The sequence below is a fragment of the Heterodontus francisci genome, chromosome 8 (genome assembly GCF_036365525.1).
Source record: "Heterodontus francisci isolate sHetFra1 chromosome 8, sHetFra1.hap1, whole genome shotgun sequence".
Classification (NCBI taxonomy): Eukaryota; Metazoa; Chordata; class Chondrichthyes; order Heterodontiformes; family Heterodontidae; genus Heterodontus; species Heterodontus francisci.
Window position 1 is genome coordinate 29,702,774 of NC_090378.1, and position 19,029 is coordinate 29,721,802.

The 19,029-nt window shown below is 44.9% G+C and overlaps 1 protein-coding gene across 1 annotated transcript in view; it reads left to right on the forward strand.

Moving 5' to 3' along the window:
• zgc:163022 (putative ferric-chelate reductase 1) overlaps positions 1-19,029 on the forward strand; it is an 87,634-nt gene that overhangs the window by 19,112 nt on the left and 49,493 nt on the right. The window contains exons 5-9 of the mRNA XM_068036364.1: positions 4,431-4,581; positions 11,773-11,958; positions 12,563-12,664; positions 13,761-13,902; positions 17,242-17,355. Of these exons, the coding sequence (XP_067892465.1) occupies positions 4,431-4,581; positions 11,773-11,958; positions 12,563-12,664; positions 13,761-13,902; positions 17,242-17,355 (695 nt within the window). The remainder of the gene's footprint in view (positions 1-4,430; positions 4,582-11,772; positions 11,959-12,562; positions 12,665-13,760; positions 13,903-17,241; positions 17,356-19,029) is intronic.

The following is a 19,029-nucleotide window of genomic DNA, read 5'->3' on the forward strand; positions in this document are numbered from 1 at the left end:
GCCACTCATGAACAGGTGGTGAACAGGAGCAGAACAGTTTCTCCCACACAGGACATTTTCCTGTTCTTTCCTAAATGAATGATGTACTGGTGTCTATCTCCAGATGACAGACTCATTATATAAGGATTTGAGGAAAGAGCCTGGATCACAACAGTACCACATTAATGTAACATTCAGCCAGAACATTCTTGCGTACTAGGGTTGTGAATACTGGTTTGGCTTATGCCTGGAAATTTGATCATGTGACTTGATCACCTGACATTCAATCATGTGACATTGCTTATATGATGCTTCAACAAAAGGAAATACTTGAAGGAGAAAAAATTGCAGGAATATCAGGAAAGAGCATGGAGTGGGAATCACTGGATTGCTTGTTGAAAGTGTTGGCACGGGTTCAATGGATCAAATGGCCTCCTTCTGTGCTGTACTATTCTATGATTCTAGACCAGGGGTGTCCACCTTTTCACGTGAGGGGCCACATTACAATTTTTGTCCTCCATGGGGGGCTGGCGAGCAAATTTTAGAAAGATAAGGGCATTAAATATTTATCTTACTATTAATCAAAGCAACAACAAATGTGCATCTTTGTGAACAAGCTTTAAATGAGAAGCTTAATTTGTTAATTTACTTTTGCTTGCACAATGTCTGCCCGCACATTTGATGTAGTGGTGTAGAGTATTCTGAATAGATGTCCATCTCTCAGGACTGATCTTGATCTCTTTCCATCTCCCGCCTTCTCTCTGTGTGTCTCCCTGCCCTTTCTCTCTGTGTCTTCCCCGCCTCTTTCTGTGTCTCCCCCCTTTTCTCTGTGAGACCACCCCACCTCTCGCTCTGTCTCCCCCCCCCTCCCCTCTCTGTCTCAGGGGGAGACGGTGGTGTAGTGGTAATGTCAGTTGTAGTAATCCAGAGGCCCAGGCTAATCCCCGGGGACATTGGTTCAAATCCCACCAAGGCAGCTGGTGGAATTTAAATTCAATTAATTAATAAAAAAATCTGGAATTGTAAACTATCATCAATTTGTCATTAAAAAAACAAATCTGGTTCACTAACATCATTTAGGGTAGGGAATCTGCTGCCCTTACCTGGTCTGGCATAGATGTGACTCCAGACCTACAGCAATGTGGTTGACTCTTGACTGCCCTCTGAAATGTCCAGGATGGTGTTGAGCTTCTTGAGTGTTGTTGGAGCTGCACGCATCCAGGCAAGTGGACAGGCATTGGGGAGTCAGGAGGTAAGTTACTCGCCACAGAATTCCCAGCCCTCTGACCTGCTCTTGTAGCCAAAGCATTTATGTGGCTGGTCCAGTTCAGTTTCTGGTTAAAATGTGACCCCCAGGATGTTGATAATGTGACCCCCAGTGATGGTAATTCCATTGAACGTTAAGGGGAGATGGTTAGATTCTCTTGTTTGAGATAGTCGTCGCCTGGCAGTTGTGTGGCACGAATGTTACTTGCTATTGCATTTATCTTAGCTGAGTGTCTTAGTAAAATATTTGACTTTTTGTTTTATAGTGAGATGAATAACAATTTATAAATGAAAGAAAAAACACAAAAGAATAGAAAGATTTCAGGCTAAGTTATATATAAATAAAAACTATTTCTGTGACTTTTCTACACTATTGACCACAATGAGATACAGCAACACCACTGATCTAACAAAATCATTACTATAAGTAACTGAGGTTTGCATACAATTTTATGACCTTTACTATGCACCTCAAGTTATAAAAGTATGAAATACAACCAAAACCAAACCTAATTCAATAGACTGAATTCCAACCCTTACCTAGCTTCAGGAGTTGGGGGTGGCGGGGGAGCTGCTCAGTTCTCAGAAAACAGATCTGACTGGTTTCTTTCTATCCCTCCCCAAAGCTGCAGGACTCCTGTAGGAAAACCCATTATACAATGGTGCATCTCATAGACCAACATGAACTCTTGCACATATAATAAAATAAAAGCAAAATACTGTGGATGCTGGAAATCTGAAATAAAAGCAGAAAGTGCTGAAATACACAGCAAGTCTGCAGCATCTGTGGAGAGAGAAAACCTCTCCACAGATGCTGCCAGACCTGTTGTGTAGTTCCAGAACTTTCTGTTTTTATTTATGAACTCTCCCTCCTTCATTCAGTTTGTGATGCTCCCTCTCTCCCTCCCTTCCCACTTAATCTCTGTCTCTCTTTCTCCCTCCCCAGTTTGCGTTTCTCTCTCACTCTCTCTTGCTTGCTCACACTCTCCTTTCTCTCCCCAATTTGTTTTTTCTCTCTCCCCTGCCCAGTTTGTGTTTCTTTCTCTCTCTCCCTCCCTAGTTTGTGTGTGTTTCTCTGTTCCACCCCAGTTTGTTTCTTTCTCTCTCACCCCTCCCCAGATTTTGTGTGTCTTTCTCTCCCTCCTCAGCTTTTGTTTGTGTGTCTCTCTCTCTCCCCAGTTTGATTCTTTCTCTCTTTCCATCCCAGCTTGTGTGCGTCTCTCCCTCCCACCCCAGTTTGTTTCATCTTCTCTTCCCCTCTCCAGTTTAACCAATTTGTTGGCGTTCTTTAAAGGAGTGACATGTGCTATGGATAAAGGGGAGCCTGTTGATGTACTGTACTTGGATTTCCAGAAGGCATTTGACATAAGAGATTATTGTGCAAAATAGGAGCTCATGGTGTAGGGGGTAACATATTAGCATGGATAGAAGATTGACTTGCTGGCAGAAAACAGAGAGTATGCATAAATGGGTCCTTTTCTGATTAGCAGGCTGTGACGAGTGGAGTCCCGCAGGGGTCTGTGCTGGGGCGTCAACTTTTTACAACTTATATCAATGACTTAAATGAAGGGAGTGATGGCATGGTAGCTAAAATTTGTAGATGACACAAAGATAGGTAGGAAAGTATGTTGTGAAGAGGACATACAGAGGTTGCAGACTGATATAGATAGGTTGAGTGAGTGGGCAAAAATCTGGCAGATGGAGTATAATGTGGGAAAATGCGAAGTTGTTCACTTTGGCAGGAAGAATAAAAAAGCAGAGTATTACTTAAATGGAGAACGACTGCAGAATTCCAAAGTGCAGAGGGATCTAGGTGTTCCAGTGCAGGAGTAACAAAAAGCTAGCATGCAGGTACAGCAGATAATAAAGAAGGCTAATGGAATGCTATCCTTCATTATGAGTGGAATTGAAAATAAAAGTAAGGATGTTATACTTCAGTTATACAGGGCATTGGTGTGACCACATTTCAAATACTATGTGCAGTTTTGGTCTCCTTATTTAAGGAAGGATGTAAATGCATTGGAGGCGGTTCAGAGGAAGTTTATTAGATTGATACCTGGAATGAGTGGGTTGGCTTATGAGGAAAGGTTGGACAGACTGCGCTTATTTTCACTGGAGTTTAGAAGAGTGAGGGGAGTCATGATTGAAGTTTATAAGATCCTGAACAGTCCTAACAAGGTAGATGTGGAAAGAATGTTTCCTCTTGTGGGTGAGTCCAGAATTAGGGGGCACTGTTTTAAAATTAGGGGTTGTCCTTTTAGGACAGAGATGAGGAGAAATTATTTCTCTCAGAGGGTTGTGCGACTTTGGAACTCTCTGCCTCAGAAGCTGGTGGAGGCGGGGTCATTGAATATATTTAAGGCGGGGTAGATAGATTCTTGTTAGGCAAAGGAATCAAAGGTTATTGGGGTAAATGTGAGTGTGGAATTCAAAACACAAGCAGATCTGCCATGATATTATCGAATGGCGGAGCAGTCTCGATGGGCCAAATGGCCTACTTCTGCTCCTAATTTATATGTTTGTATGTAATTTGTCTGTTCTCTCTCTCTCTCCCCTCCCTTCCAAGTTTGTGTTTTTTTTCTCTCTCCCCTCCCCAGTTTGACTGCTTCTCTTTCTCCAGCTTATGTTTCTCTCCCTCCTTCCCTGCTCAGGACTCAATACCACTATCCTCACAAATAGTAATGCGGTGTGTTTCCAAATATCCAGGGTCCAGCAGAGTTCCAACATTGTGGCTTGGTTACTACCTGTGATAGCCGTCGTACAGCGCATAAACAGCGCATATGAGGATTGTTTCTCCCAAGTCGCCAGCAGCAGTGCTTTGGAGACCCATCTCCCTTTTGGGTAGACTCCCGCCCAAAGCGGGAGGGTTAGGAACCCTATTGTACATGGGACTGAAGGCTAATCTGTCTGCAGTGTGTTAGGCCTGGCTAATCTGGTCTCTGAAATTAAAAATGGCAATGCCACAGGAGCCATGCCACAGCCTCATTTCTTTTTAAAAAAACAAAAACTGGTGTTTTTTTTAAAAAAAGGGAATACCAATGATAAGACGATTTATGAAGTTTCATTTTGGAGTATTCCTTTAACTGGCAGTCCATTAACTGGCAGGTTTTAAATTTTGAGTAGATCCAAAGTTATATTACAATAGCAATGCCCTTTTAATCCTACATAGCATCTTACCTTTGTAGAGCTACTTTTGTGCAAACAAAGAAAACGTTTTGGATTCAGGTCAAGAGTCCAACCATCCAAAGATCTGCCACCAGTATATCTCCTACCACGATCAACAACTCAAGCACTGCGTCTCCTACCATGATGAGAACTATCAATCAACCTGAGGAGGTCAGTTTAGCCTCAAACTCTGATTTAAATGTGGATTCATTAAGTCGAGATCATCTCATATACTTTATTCTTCCCAGTAATTACTGCTGAAATTACTTAACCATTCTAATAAACAGGCAGCAATAACAGAACAAGACGATTGAACTATAAGAACTGATTGATGAAAGGAAGGCATTTAGCCGGTGTGTCTGCTGGTTTTGTGTCCCTGACTGTAATCCTATTTCCTTGCCCTTAACATACTTTTACATACAGGGTCACTGTTTCAATAGTCAGATATTCTAATGATGCTTTGTGTGAAGAAAAAAATCTTCAGATGCCTCCTCTTTGGTCTGGTGATAATCCTGAGGTGATGCAACAGCTCGCTTTTCCTGCCCTGTTACTGATTTTGCCACCCAATGGGAAATTCTATCATTATCAAAGCCTGTATTAAATCCCCTCATCACTAAATCCCAACGTTCTAATTGGGGCAGTACTCACAGCAAACAGTCTATTTTTACAGCAAACAGAGTCTATTTAAACAGCACACACAGCACATTCTCCAGAATCTATTTAAACAGATTTTTATGAACTACTGCAACATCTCCCGATAAAAACAGGGTGATTTGTCCAAGAAAATATAATGGGCTGGATTTAGTTCTCCCCCAGGCGTCAGGTTCCGGTGGGGGGGTGCCTGAAGATGGCTTCAGCTGAGGCCTGCCATGGACCTCGACACCGTGAGGGCCCGGCCCGATCATCCCTGCGGCGGCGAGGCTCCATGGCGGCCCACACGTTGCTGGGCAAGGGGGCCACAATTAACATATTCAAATGAATAAAATTATTAAATTAATTTTTTTTATTCATTCATGAGATGTGGGCATCACTGGCTAGGCCAGCATTTATTGCCCATCCCCAATTGCCCTTGAGAAGGTGCTGGTGAGCTGCCTTCTTGAACCGCTGCAGTCCATGTGAGTTTTTGCGAGTGGAAGGCTGTGACCTGTGGTGTACCGCAGGGATCGGTGCTGGGACCCTTGCTATTTATAGTGTACATTAATGATTTAGACGTGAATATAGGAGGTATGATAAGTAAGTTCGCAGATGACACAAAAATTGGTGGTGTCGTAAATAGTGAGGAGGAAAGCCTTAGATTACAGGACGATATAGATGGGCTGGTAAGATGGACGGAGCAGTGGCAAATGGAATTTAACCCAGAGAAGTGTGAGGTGATGCATTTTGGGAGGACTAACAAGGCAAGGGAATACACAATGGATGGGAGGACCCTAGGAAGTACAGAAGGTCAGAGGGATCTTGGTGTACTTGTCCATAGATCACGGAAGGCAGCAGCACAGGTAGATAAGGTGGTGAGGAAGGCATATGGGATACTTGCCTTTATCAGCCGAGGCATAGAATATAAGAGCAGGGAGGTTATGATGGAGCTGTATAAAATGCTAGTTAGGCCACAGCTGGAGTACTGTGTACAGTTCTGGGCACCACACTATAGGAAGGGTATGATTGCATTGGAGAGGGTGCAGAGGAGATTCACCAGGATGTTGCCTGGGCTGGAGTATTTCAGCTATGAAGAGAGACTGAAAAGGCTAGGGTTGTTTTCCTTAGAGCAGAGAAGGCTGAGGGGGGACATGATTGAGGTAAACAAAATTATGAGGGGCATTGATAGGTTAGATAGGAAGAAACTTTTTCCCTTAGAGGAGGGGTCAATAACCAGGGGGCATAGATTTAAGGTAAGGGGCAGGAGGTTTCAAGGGAATCTGAGGAAAAAAAATTTCACTCAGAGGGTGGTTGGAATCTGGAATACACTGCCTGAAGAGGTGATAGAGGCAGGAACCCTCACAACATTTAAGAAGTATTTAGATGAGCACTTGAAACGTCATAGCATACAAGGCTATGGGCCAAGTGCTGGAAAATGGGATTAGGATAGTTCGGTGCTTGATGGCCGGCATGGACACGATGGGCCTAAGGGCCTGTTTCTGTGCTGTATAACTCTATGACTCTCTGACAGTGCTGTTAGGAAGGGAGTTCCAGGATTTTGACCCAGCGACAGTGAAGGAACGGCGATATAGTTCTAAGTCCAGGATGGTGTGTGACTTGAAGGGGAACTTGCAGGTGTTGGTGTTCCCGTGCATTTGCTGCCCTTGTCCTTCTAGTTGGTAGAGGTCGGGTGTTTGGAAGCAGCTATCTAAAGAGCCTTGGTGCATTGCTGCAGTGCATCTTGTAAATGGTGCAAACTGCTGCCACTGTCCGTCAGTGGTGGAGGGAGCGAATATTTGTGGATGGGGTGCCAATCAAGCGGGCTGCTTTGTCCTGGATGGTGTTGAACCTCTTGAGTGTTCTTGGAGCTGCACCCATCCAGTCAAGTGGAGAGTATTCCATCACACTCCTGACTTATGCCTTGTAGATGGTGGACAGGCTTTGGGGAGTCAGGAGGTGAGTTACTCGTCACAGGATTCCTAGCCTCTGACCTGCTCTTGTGGCCACAGTATTTATGTGGCTACTCCAGTCCAGTTTCTGGTCAATGGTAGCCCCTAGGATGTTGTTAGTGGAGGATTCAGCAATGGTAATGCCATTGAATGTCAAGGGGAGATGGTTAGATTCTCTCTTGTTGGAGATGGTCATTGCCTGCACTTGTGTTGCATGAATGTTACTTGCCACTTATCAGCCCAATCCTAGATATTGTCCAGGTCTTGCTGCATTTCTGCACGGACTGCTTCAGTATCTGGGAGTCATGAATGGTGCTGATCATTGTGCAATCATCAGAGAACATCCCCACTTCTGACCTTATGATTGAAGAAAGGTCATTGATGAAGCAGCTGAAGATGGTTGGGCCTAGGACACTACCCTGAGGAACTCCTGCAGTGATGTCCTGGAGCTCAGATTATTGACCTCCAACAAGCACAACTATCTTCCTTTGCGCTAGGTATGACTCCAGCCAGCAGAGGGTTTTCCCCCTGATTCCCATTGACTTCAGTATTGCTGGGGCTCCTTGATGCCATACTCAGTCAAATGCTGCCTTGATGTCATGGGCAGTCACTCTCACCTCACCTCTTGAGTTCAGCTCTTTTGTCCATGTTTGAACCAAGGCTGTAATGAGATCAGTAGCTAAGTGGCCCTGGCGGAATCCAAACTGAGCGTCAGTGAGCAGGTAATTGCTAAGCAAGTGCCACTTGATGGCCCTGTTGATGACACCTTCCATCACTTTACTGATGATTGGGAGTAGACTGCTGGGGCGGTATTTGGCCGGGTTATACTTGTCCTGCTTTTTGTGTACAGGACATACCTGGACAATTTTCCACATTGCACGGTAGATGTCAGTGTTGTTGCTGTACTGGAACAGCTTGGCTAGGGACGCGGCAAGTTCTGGAGCAGAGGTCTTCAGTACTATTGCCGGAATATTGTCAGGGCCCATAGCTTTTGCAGTATCCAGTGCCTTCAGTCGTTTCTTGATATCACGCGGAGTGAATCGAATTGGCTGACGTCTGGCATCTGTGATGCTGGGGACTTCAGGAGGAGGCCGAGATGGGTCATCAACTCGGCACTTCTGGCTGAAGATTGTTGCAAATACTTCAGCCTTATCTTTCGCACTGATGTACTGGGCTCTCCCATCATTGAGGATGGGGATATTTGTGGAGCCACCTCCTCCAGTTAGTTGTTTAATTGTCCACCACCATTCACGGCTGGATGTAGCAGGACTGCAGAGCTTAGATCAGATCCGTTGGTTATGGGATTACTTAGCTCTGTCTATCGCATGCTGCTTACGCAGTTTGGCAAGCACGTAGTCCTGTGTTGTAGCTTCACCAGGTTGACACCTCATTTTGAGGTATGTCTGGTGCTGCTCCTGGCATTCCCTCCTGCACTCTTCATTGAACCAGTTTGGTCTCCTGTATTGATGGTAATGGTGGAGTGGAGAATATGCCGGGCCATGAGGTTACAGATTGTGGTTGAGTACAATTCTGCTGCTGCTGATGGCCCACAGCGCCTCATGGATGTCCAGTTCTGCATTGCTCGATCTGTTCAAAATCTATCCCATTTAGCACGGTGATAGTGCCACACAACACAATGGAGGCTCTCCTCAATGTGAAGGCGGGACTTTGCCTCCACAAGGACTGTGCGTTGGTCACTCTTACCAGTACTGTCAAGGACAGATGCATCTGCAGCAGGCAGATTCGTGAGGACGAGGTCAAGTATGTTTTTCCTTCTTGTTGGTTCCTCAGCACCTGCCGCAGACCCAGTCTAGCAGATATGTCCTTTAGGACTCGGCCAGCTCGGTCAGTAATGGTGTTACCGAGCCACTCTTGGGTGATGGACATTGAAGTCCCCCACCCAGAGTGCCTTCTTCCCCCTTGCCACCCTCAGTGCTTCCTCCAAGTGGTGTTCAACATGGAGGAGTACTGACTCATCAACTGAGGGAGGGCAGTAGGTGGTAATCAGCAGGAGGTTTTCTTGCCCATGTTTGACCTGATGTCATGAGACTTCGTGGGGTCCGGAGACAATGTTGAGGACTCCCAGGGCACCTCCATCCCGACTGTATGCCACTATGCCGCCACCTCTGCTGGGTCTGTCCTGCGGGTGGGTCAGAACATTCCCGGGGATGATGATGGCAATGTCTGGGACATTGTCTGTAAGGTATGATTCCGTGAGCATGACTATGTCAGGCTGTTGCTTGACTAGTCTGTGGGACGGCCCTCCTAAATTTGGTACAAGCCTCCAGATGTTAGTAAGGAGGACTTTGCAGGGTTGACTGGGCTGGGTTTGCCGTTGTCGTTTCCGGTGCCTAGGTCGATGCCGGGTGGTTTGTCCAGTTTCATTCTTTTTTATTGACCTCATAGTGGTTAGTTACAACTGAGAGGCTTGCTAGGCCATTTCAGAGGGCATGTAAGAGTCAACCACATTGCTGTGGGTCTGGAGTCACATGTAGGCCAGACCAGGTAAGGACAGCAGATTTACTTCCCTAAAGGACATTAGTGAACCAGATGGATTTTTACAACAATCAACAATGGTTTCATGGCCATCATTCGACTAGCATTTAATTCCAGATTTATAAATTGAATTCAAATTCCACCTTCTGCTGTGGTGGGATTTAAATCCATATCCCCAGAGCAATACCCAGGGTTACTAGTTCAATGACGATACCACTGTGCTACCTCCTCGAAGCGGCAGCCCACGGCCCTCAGATCCCTGTCTGGAGAAACATGGCGCCACACTGGTGGGGAGGGGGGAAGAGGCAAGTTTGTCAGTGCAGGGGCTGGGGGGCAGGGGGTCAAATATACATAATGGGTGTAGGGGATGGTGGGAAGGGTTGAACCTTAAACTTTGTGCAGTTTGGTGGGGAGGTCAGCTGTAATAGGTAAGTGTTTTGGGGGGGATGGGCAAATAATTATTGTAGTTGTTATTTGGGGAGTGGGACAGGAATGTAAGAAATTTATTTATTTAATTTTGGGGAGTAGGACTTTAAAAATTTAACTTGGGTGACAGGGCTGGCTGCCCTTTAAAGATGGCGCCTGTATCTGCACACAGGCAGCTGAAACCATTGCCAGGGACAGACAGCCCGCCCCCTCCATGAGATTGGCGGGTCGGTGGGGGGGGAGGCCGCCCTGGCTATTTAAATGAGCCGCCACCCCTGAGGTTGCGGCAGCTCTTTGGCATTTGAGCTCTTAAAATCCAACCCAATGGCCGGAATTATACGCCGCCCCAGCAGGTCGGATGGTGGCGTGGGGGCGGCGTATAATTGAGCGGCAGTCTCCGCCTCTTACTGGCCGACTGTCACTTACAGGACGACCAGCGGGTTGGCAGAGGGACGTGGAAGCTCAATGCGACACTGCTGACCCCAGAGAACGTTGAGGAACTCAAAAGGGATTACAATGGTTGGAGGACCGTGAAACCCCTCTTTGAGTCTCCAGTTCACTGGTGGGAAGCGATTAAGGAGATCAAGAGGTTCTTCATCCACAAAGGTGTCCGGGAGGTCTAACCACCCCGAATCCGCCTCCGACCAAGTTTACGGCGGTCCGGTGGGGGGCGGGGGGGGTGAGAAGCGGCCTGCCCGCCCAAGGCCAATCAAGACCATTAAGTGGCCAATTAACGGCCACTTAAGGGCCCTCGCCCGCCTCCACGGGTATTTTACCCGTGGCAAGCGGGTGTGCCGGGGACATGAAAGGCCACCCAGCTAAAGCTGTCGGCCTTTCCGCACCCCGGGGGTGCCTGGCAATCGGGCACAGGGTGCCCGATTGAGGGCCGCCCCCAGCTCCCAACCGCGGGATCCAAGACGCCCCCCAAACGACCACCCTAGCCTCACCAGGGCACGACCGATTCCTCTGGTGAGGCTGTCCGAACTTACCTTCTGTCCCAGTTCCATTGCATCCTCCTCTGTCGGCTGGGCTGCAGTCTCAGCAGTGGCCACCGCTCCCGGTGGCGCTGCTGAGACTAAGAGCTGCCGGCCCGCTGATTGGCCGGCAGCTCACTGAAGCGGGACCTCCTCCCTCAAGTGGGTGGAAGTCCCGTCTCAGGCCAATTAAAGCCTGGGGATCCGTAAAATACAGGACGGATCCCCAGGCTGGGCAGGAGCAGGATCGGTACCGACATTTACGTCGGAGTCCGGCTCCCGTCCGCCCAGCGTAAAATTACAGCCAAAGAGTGGAGGACAGTTGCACACAAATTAATATACATAAAATCAATCCCACTTGCTTTCACATGTGTGATTGACCGGGAGTTACCCAATCATTGCCATTCTGACCGGGAACGAGAGTGTGACTGTATGCAACCTATAAATACAATCTCATTTACCTTTTTATAGCCTTTTCTGTTGGCATTCCAACATCTTTAAAGCTTCGTGTTTCCATAGGTCTAAATTTCTCTGTTTTTCCACTCCTCTGTTATGAATATTGTCATTTAGTGAGTGTGCTACTTCACATTTCTCTAGATTGGAACTGTATCTGCTACCTATCTTCCCACTCGCTGTTAGCCTGCCATCTTCCTCAGATTTACCATGCACTCTAATTTTTATATCATCATAAACTTCAATTTTCCCTTTCTTGTGCCAATGGCACATTAAAATAAGAGGTCCCAGAATAGATTCCCTGGGACACGCATGCTTTTAAATATGCATCTGCAAACCATTATTTTGAAACCAGGGACTAAAGCATGACATATGAAGCTTATTGTAAGCACCATGTCATTTACTACCACCTTCATTCCGTTCAAACCCAGATCTCTAGTAACGGATGTGGGACCAGAAAGTTTTGCTTCAGTAACCCTGCACGATGTAATCCAGCCAGTGATGCGAACTGTTTCTTTATGGCATCCACCCCAGAGAGTAACCGAGGCTTCCGATTTGAAATGAGTGGAAAGGCGGATGGCTACATCTCGATTGGCTTTTCAGATGACAAAATAATGGTAAGGAATCTTGGAGGAAGATATAATGTATAAGACGCAAGTTTAGGAATTAGTCTGTATTGGTCAAAATGAATGATATTCCTGGTTGATAGAGTTATATATACATTGAAATAGCGTATCAGTATTGAAGTACCTGACATGGATGGCTCCCAATTTTCCTTACAAACGGCAAAGAATATTGATCTATGCGACTGGCAATGAAGACACCTGCTGAAGGTTAGTGGCAGAATAGCAGGTCTTCCTGAAATACGAGTGGAAGCACAAGTAATCCCCAACAAAGTTGGATTTTTTTTCTTCCCTTCTTGGCTAACTTAGATTGGAGGGGATGGGGAGGTAGCAAAAGGTAACAAAGTTTCTTAATATTGAAAGTATTCCTGCAATGTACTTTTTAACATCCACAGACTATTACACTCATTTCAGCAAGAATGAGCTAGTCACTTAATTCAGGATTGCTGGGCTATTATAAAGTGTTTGAAATTCCCAACGATACATTTAACAGCAAGATAATGTGTTTGAATGACTAAAGATGCCATACTTGACACATTCCAGGTACTTTTTCTGTGTGAGGTATCCTGTCATTGATTATGTTCCATTTTATATCTAGGGCAATGATGATATCTACATTTGTGGTGTGGGCACCTCTGGAAACATAGAAGTGCAGCATGCCTATGCCACAGGAAAAGTGCGTCCTCGGACTGAGCAGCTGGTAAATATCTTCAACTTGTACACAAATAGACTGTTTGAAAATCATCATGGTGCACCATATAAAAATACAATACAGCCTGTATAAATGGTTCCACTTTTGTACTTTTGCTTCCAGGTTAGAAGTCTGTGGATTCCAACCCCGTACTAGGGATTGGGCTCATATTCTAAACTTGCACTCTAGTGCATTACTGAAACCCGGATTAAGAAACAGCATGCAGTGCAAATGCTAATAGACCACCATAAATTCATTATATGCTTCTGTTTTTTGTGTTGTCCATTGCAATCTGTTGTCCTTTTATTATTTCATATTAGTAGCAGGTTCTGTAACTTTGTGATTCTCAGAAACATGATGTAAAAGACATCGGGCAGGATTTTTAGTGTTGAGTCGGGACCCCGACTTTGGGGTCAAATGGGGATCCCAAAACTGGACTGTGGGGGAATCAGTCGCCCAGGCAGTGATTTTCCCTGAATTGAATAATTAGTGGCCAGAGGACGTGCTCACAGGCTTTTGAAGTTGGAGGACCAATTGGATGCGCTCCAGCATGGAAAAGGCTGCAGCCTGCCATTTCAGGTGGGAGAGAGAGAGAGGGCACCTTGATCTTGAGGCCCCCTCAGCTACTTTTAAATTAAAAAATGGCCACAGTTGCCGGCCCATCATCATGAAGGGGAAACCCTTCCACAAGGCGGCCTGTAGCTACAGCTGTAACCAGGCAGATGGGGAGGGCTTCAAAGCCTGCTTGAAGTGCTGTTCCCCCTGTCTATGGTCGGGAGGCCGCCTCCAGGCAGCTGGCTTAGTTCTCGACACCATGGGAGGCCCACAGGCTAACTCAAAAATTCCACTCCGCCTCTGTCAATTGGCCTTAATAAGCCACTTATGTACTTTAATTGGCTACCAACCACTAGCGGCAGGTAGCCCTTTCACCCCCCCCAATCCCATCTCCGGGAAAATGGCCCGGGGACGGGATGGTGCTGGCAAGGCTGACGGCACAAATTTTCAGGTCCACCCACCGCGGTACTTGCCCCCATTTGGGGGTGAAAATTCTGCCCATAATGTTTGTTCATTATCATGTAAAATAGCAATGATTATTCATCCACAGGGTGAAGTAGACAATATAAATGTTACTAATAAAAATGGAGTCATTCAGTGCTCATTCATCATGAGAAACAACATTTCAACAGCACAAAGAGCTGCCAACAACATGTACTACTTGTTCTTTGCATATGGGCCTTCTGCTGGTGGTAAGTAGTGCAGTGAGATTCAGAACAAACAATTTTGTTTGTCTTCTAAGTTCAATGCAGCACCCAAATACGTTGTGTCTGTATAGGGATGAAATAAGAAACTGATTTAATATAGAAAACTCCTCCATCACATGTACCTTAAAGCATACCTCAGCTTCTTATCACACACAGCTTTAGTTATAATGTAGTTTTGAGCTTTTCCTCAGTGGTAGAATGAAGCTATTAATCTTTCAACCTGTTGTTGACCTACTGTATGTATTTGTTGCTATGTATATATGGTAAACACATTTTAAATACTTGGTATTTGATATATTGGTTCAGATTTTGCAATAGGAATGATGGTGAAATTGTTAGTATTCGCTGTCGATGCTCCTCTGAAACTGACAGAAACTCCTGAAGTCCGCACATGTGTAGTTAAACATGAAAATTCAGGAATTGCTTCCAGTGATTCTATGCTTCTCCATAGGGTGTGCTGTTGAAAAGGCACCCCCCCCCCCCCCACCCCAGCTGCAATAACATAAATCACTGAACTGATGAGAAGTTGCCTTTTTACATTGTTAGTCTTATCGTAAATACACTTTAAAAAGTTGCACCTTGGTAAATAAGGTGTAAGTGGGTTTTTAACGGCATACTAAGTTCATAATTACTGCTGAGAAACCTCTCTGGCTCTGAAAAACAAATTTTATATTTTTGGAATGTCAAATTTCTCCATTATGATAAAAAAAATCCACTTCTTAATTTTTTTTAATGTTTATGATATTTCAGCTTCTATGTTAATTCCATGTATATATCCCAATCATTTATTTCGCACTCCGTAAAATGATAATTAAAGATCAAAAATTCAGAGCATTTACTTCCTGGTTTGTTGTCTATGAGAATACTCCAGTGTGATTGGCTGCTTACCTTGCTTGATGATATTACTGTTACTAGATGTCTGAACCGCCCCTTGGCTTGGCACCGGATTCAAACTAATATAGAGAAAAGGGAAATCCACACCAGAGATTATTTGGTCTTGTGGCAGGTTTCTTTGCAGTCAATGGCAAACACCATTGCTTCACTGCTGACTACAAAATCCTGGCCAATATTAATATGCATGGTACTAGTGTGTTGTGGAGAGTTGATCAATCTCTGCTTTTGTGAATTTTTTTGCTGAAGGATACTCAGCATGGTGAGGAGGGAAAAGCATGATAAACACAGTGTGGAGGTAGCGAATGATACTTTTCTCCAATATCTTTATAAACTGAGTTGTACATTATCATTGATACAAGATGAAAATAAAAATGTATATGTAACACATAATGTGGCTCAGTAGGTTGCACTCTCACCTTTGAGTCAGATGTTAATGTGTTTAAGTCTTGTTCCAGAGACTTGAGCGCAAGAATGTAGGCTGGTGCTCCAGCAGTACTGAGGGACTGTTGCATTATCAGGGGAGTTCGCCTTTTGGATGAGATATTAACTCAAGGCTCCATCTGCTCTCTCAGGTGGACCCCATAGGACAGTGGATGATCAGTTGTTGGGTATATTCAAGTCAGAGCTTGATTAGATTTTGGATAGTAAGAGAATCAAGGGATTTGGGGTTAAATAGCCGGGGCAGCCCATCCTCTCCCCCCAATCATGTGGAGGGGGCAGGCTGTTTAACGCTGGCAATGGCGTCAGCTGCCTGTGAGTAGGTGCTGGCGCCATTTTTAAAGGGCAGGGAGCTCTGCCAGTCAATTTGAAATTTTAAAGTGGTATACCCCCAAAATCTACCAAATAAAGTTGTTGGGTATATTCAAGTCAGAGCTTGATTAGATTTTGGATAGTAAGAGAATCAAGGGATTTGGGGTTACTGTGGGAAGGTTTAGCTGAGATAGAAGATCAGCCATGATCTTATTGAATGATCGGGAAGGGCTGAATGGTCTACTCCTGCTCTTAATTCTTATGTTCTAAAAGATCCCATGGTACTATTTTCAAGTAGAGCAGGGAAGTTCCCCTTGGTGCTCTGGCCAATGTTTATCCCTCAATCAACAACACTAAAACAGATTATATGGTTATTATCATATTGCTGTTCGTGGGACCTTGCTGTTCACAAACTGGCTGCTGAATTTCCTACATTACAACAGTGACTACACTTCAAAAAGTACTTCATTGGCTGTAAAGCACCTTGGGACATCCTGATGTCATGAAAGGTGCTATATAAATGCAAGTCTTTCTCTTCCCTCCCGTTCTCTCTCTCTCTCTCTCTCCCTTTCTCCCTAACATCCTAAGATGATCCACAGGTAAAATGAATACTCAGTAGTAGTAATGAAATTGTAAAAGGATTAGACGTTAAAACACTTTTGAGGCTTGGAAATATAAATTTTGAAGAGTCTTTAAGGACAGGGAATGAGCAATAATGGAGCAAAGGGACAGAGAGAAGGTGCACAGATAATTAAGGTCAAAGAGCACAAGGTGGAATGTAAAGTTGAAGGTGGCTCCTAGTTTAGGTGTAGCAAGACCATGGAGGGATTTGTAAAGGGACATAATGAAGGTTGAAGAGGTCCAGGGTAATGGGCAGGCAGAAACATAGCATAGAACTGGATCTGGGTGACAGAGGTCAGGCCCGATCAGAGTTTGAGTAAAAGCAAAATACTGCGGATGCTGGAAATCTGAAATAAAAACAAGAAATGCTGGAAATACTCAGCAAGTCTGGCAGCATCTGTGGAGAGAGAAGCAGAGTTAATGTTTCAGGTCAGTGACCCTTCTTCAGAACTAGCAAATATTAGAAATGTAAAAGGTTATAAGCAAGTAAAGCAGGGGTGGGGCAAGAGATAACAAAGGAGAAGGTGTAAATAGGACAAGGTCACAGAATAGCTGACCAGAAGGTCGTGGAGCAAAGGCAAACGATATGTTAATGGTGTGTTGAAAGACAAAGCATTAATACAGATAGGGTGTTAACAGACTGAAAATTGAACAGCTGCAAGTACAAACATGAAAAAAGCAGTGGGTAAGCAAACTGAACAAACTAAGATGAAATAAAATTAAATAAACACACAAAAATATTTTAAAAAAGGAAAAAGAAAAAATTAACTGAAAATAAAAGTAAAATGGAGCCCGTCATGCTCTGAAATTATTGAACTCAATGAACATATGCTGGGACAGAAAGCAATGAAACGAAGTAAGGTTGGCTGCAAGGAGGTGGATTGTGGAAGGAAGGTGGTGGGAAGTTGGAATGGTTGACCATGTTAAATGACAAAGAAATAATGTGTCATGGTTGTAATTGCAAAGGTTGTTGTTGGTAAATAATACACAACATTGAGAGTTTTTTTAAAGGAATTACCTACTCCTACCATGTATTTAAACATTTTGCCTATATTTCAGGACAAATAGGGATGCATCCAGAGGCTCCATTCATCTCAACAGAGAAAGTAGATATTTCACTTGTACAGTCAGCAGAGGGGAACAATGACAGATCCATCCTCATCAAGACTCATGGTGAGGAATGTGAAAGCAGGCCGCGAACTGTTACTTTTACACCTAAGTGAGTTCCGTTATCAATGTTGAATCAAAAATTAGCTTCTATGTACTGCAAATCATAGCTACTCACAAAGTATCTCATATACCAAACTTGTTTCAATACGGAACACATTTTACAATTTAGCTGTCCAGCACAAATTGAAATTATAAATGTTTGTGCTTATTGAGCTGACATACAGCACTTTTTCTGAAAGGTAAGTGTGGCACTGTAGACACTACAGACTGGATTTTAAGAGCCCGCTGCTGCTCTCGGCAGCAGGCGTCACGCTGCGGAGCCACCATGATCTCCCGCGCGACGGCTCATTTAAATAGCCGGGGCAGCCCATCCTCTCCCCCCAATCATGTGGAGGGGGCAGGCTGTTTAACGCTGGCAATGGCGTCAGCTGCCTGTGAGTAGGGGCTGGCGCCATTTTTAAAGGGCAGGGAGCTCTGCCAGTCAATTTGAAATTTTAAAGTGGTATACCCCCAAAATCTACCAAATAAAATTGTAACGCCCCTTTCCCAGCCCTCCCATAACAATTACACTAACTATTTGCCCTCCCCTCCCAAAACGCTTACCTTTGAAATCTGAACTGCCACCCCCCCAAACTGTACAAAGTTTAAAGTTCACCCCTTCCCACCAGCCAAAATACTCATTATGTTTATTTGACAATGTTCCCCTCCCCCACACCACACTAAAAATCTTAACTCCCACGCCCCTCCACTCCCCACCAGTGTCACGCCGATATTCCCCAGACAGGGAAATGAAGGTGGGACATGCTGGCCGCCACACTGAAGATCAAGGCATGCCTGGAAAATTGGAGGTGAGTGCATTTAAATTTATTCATTTTATTGATTTACATATTGAAATTAAGGTACGGTCGCCCCGCGGCGGGGGGTGTGGGGGGTGGCCCACCACGGAGCCTCGCTGCCACTGTTAGGAGGATCAGGCCGGGCCCTCCCAGCTTTGAGCTCCATGGCGGGCTTCTGCCGGAACCATCTTCCGGCACCCCCTCGCCCTGCCACGGAGCCCAATGTTGGGGGCCCAGAAAATGCAACCCTACAGATTTGGGATATGGCCTGTAATGAACAACCCACTTGCCCAGGCAGCAAGCAATAATGATTCTCTTTTGGTGATTGGTGATGGCATTTTTAAAAAATTGAGAAACCAAGGTGAAGGCCCAGAACCCATCGGACAGGATACCACCCCAGTTATAAGGTCATAAGGTCATAAGGTCGTAAGAACTAGGAGCAGGAATAGGAAATTCAGCCCCTCGAGCCTGCTCCGCCATTCAATACGATCATGGCTGATCTCATCTCGGCATCAATCCACTTTCCTGCCCATTCTCCATAACCCTTCAAACCTTTACTAATTAAAAACCTGTCTATCTCCTCCTTAAATTTACTCAATGTCCCGGCATCCATCGCACTCTGGAGTAGTGAATTCCACAGATACACAACCCTTTGAGAGAAGTAATTTCTCCTCATCTCTGTTTTAAATTTGCTACTCTTTATACTAAAATTATGACCTCTCGTTCTAGATTTCCCCACAAGAGGAAACATCCTCTCTAAGTCTACTTTGTCAATCTCCTTAATCATCTTATATACCTCAATTAGATCTCCTCTCATTCTTCTAAACTGTACAGAGTAAAG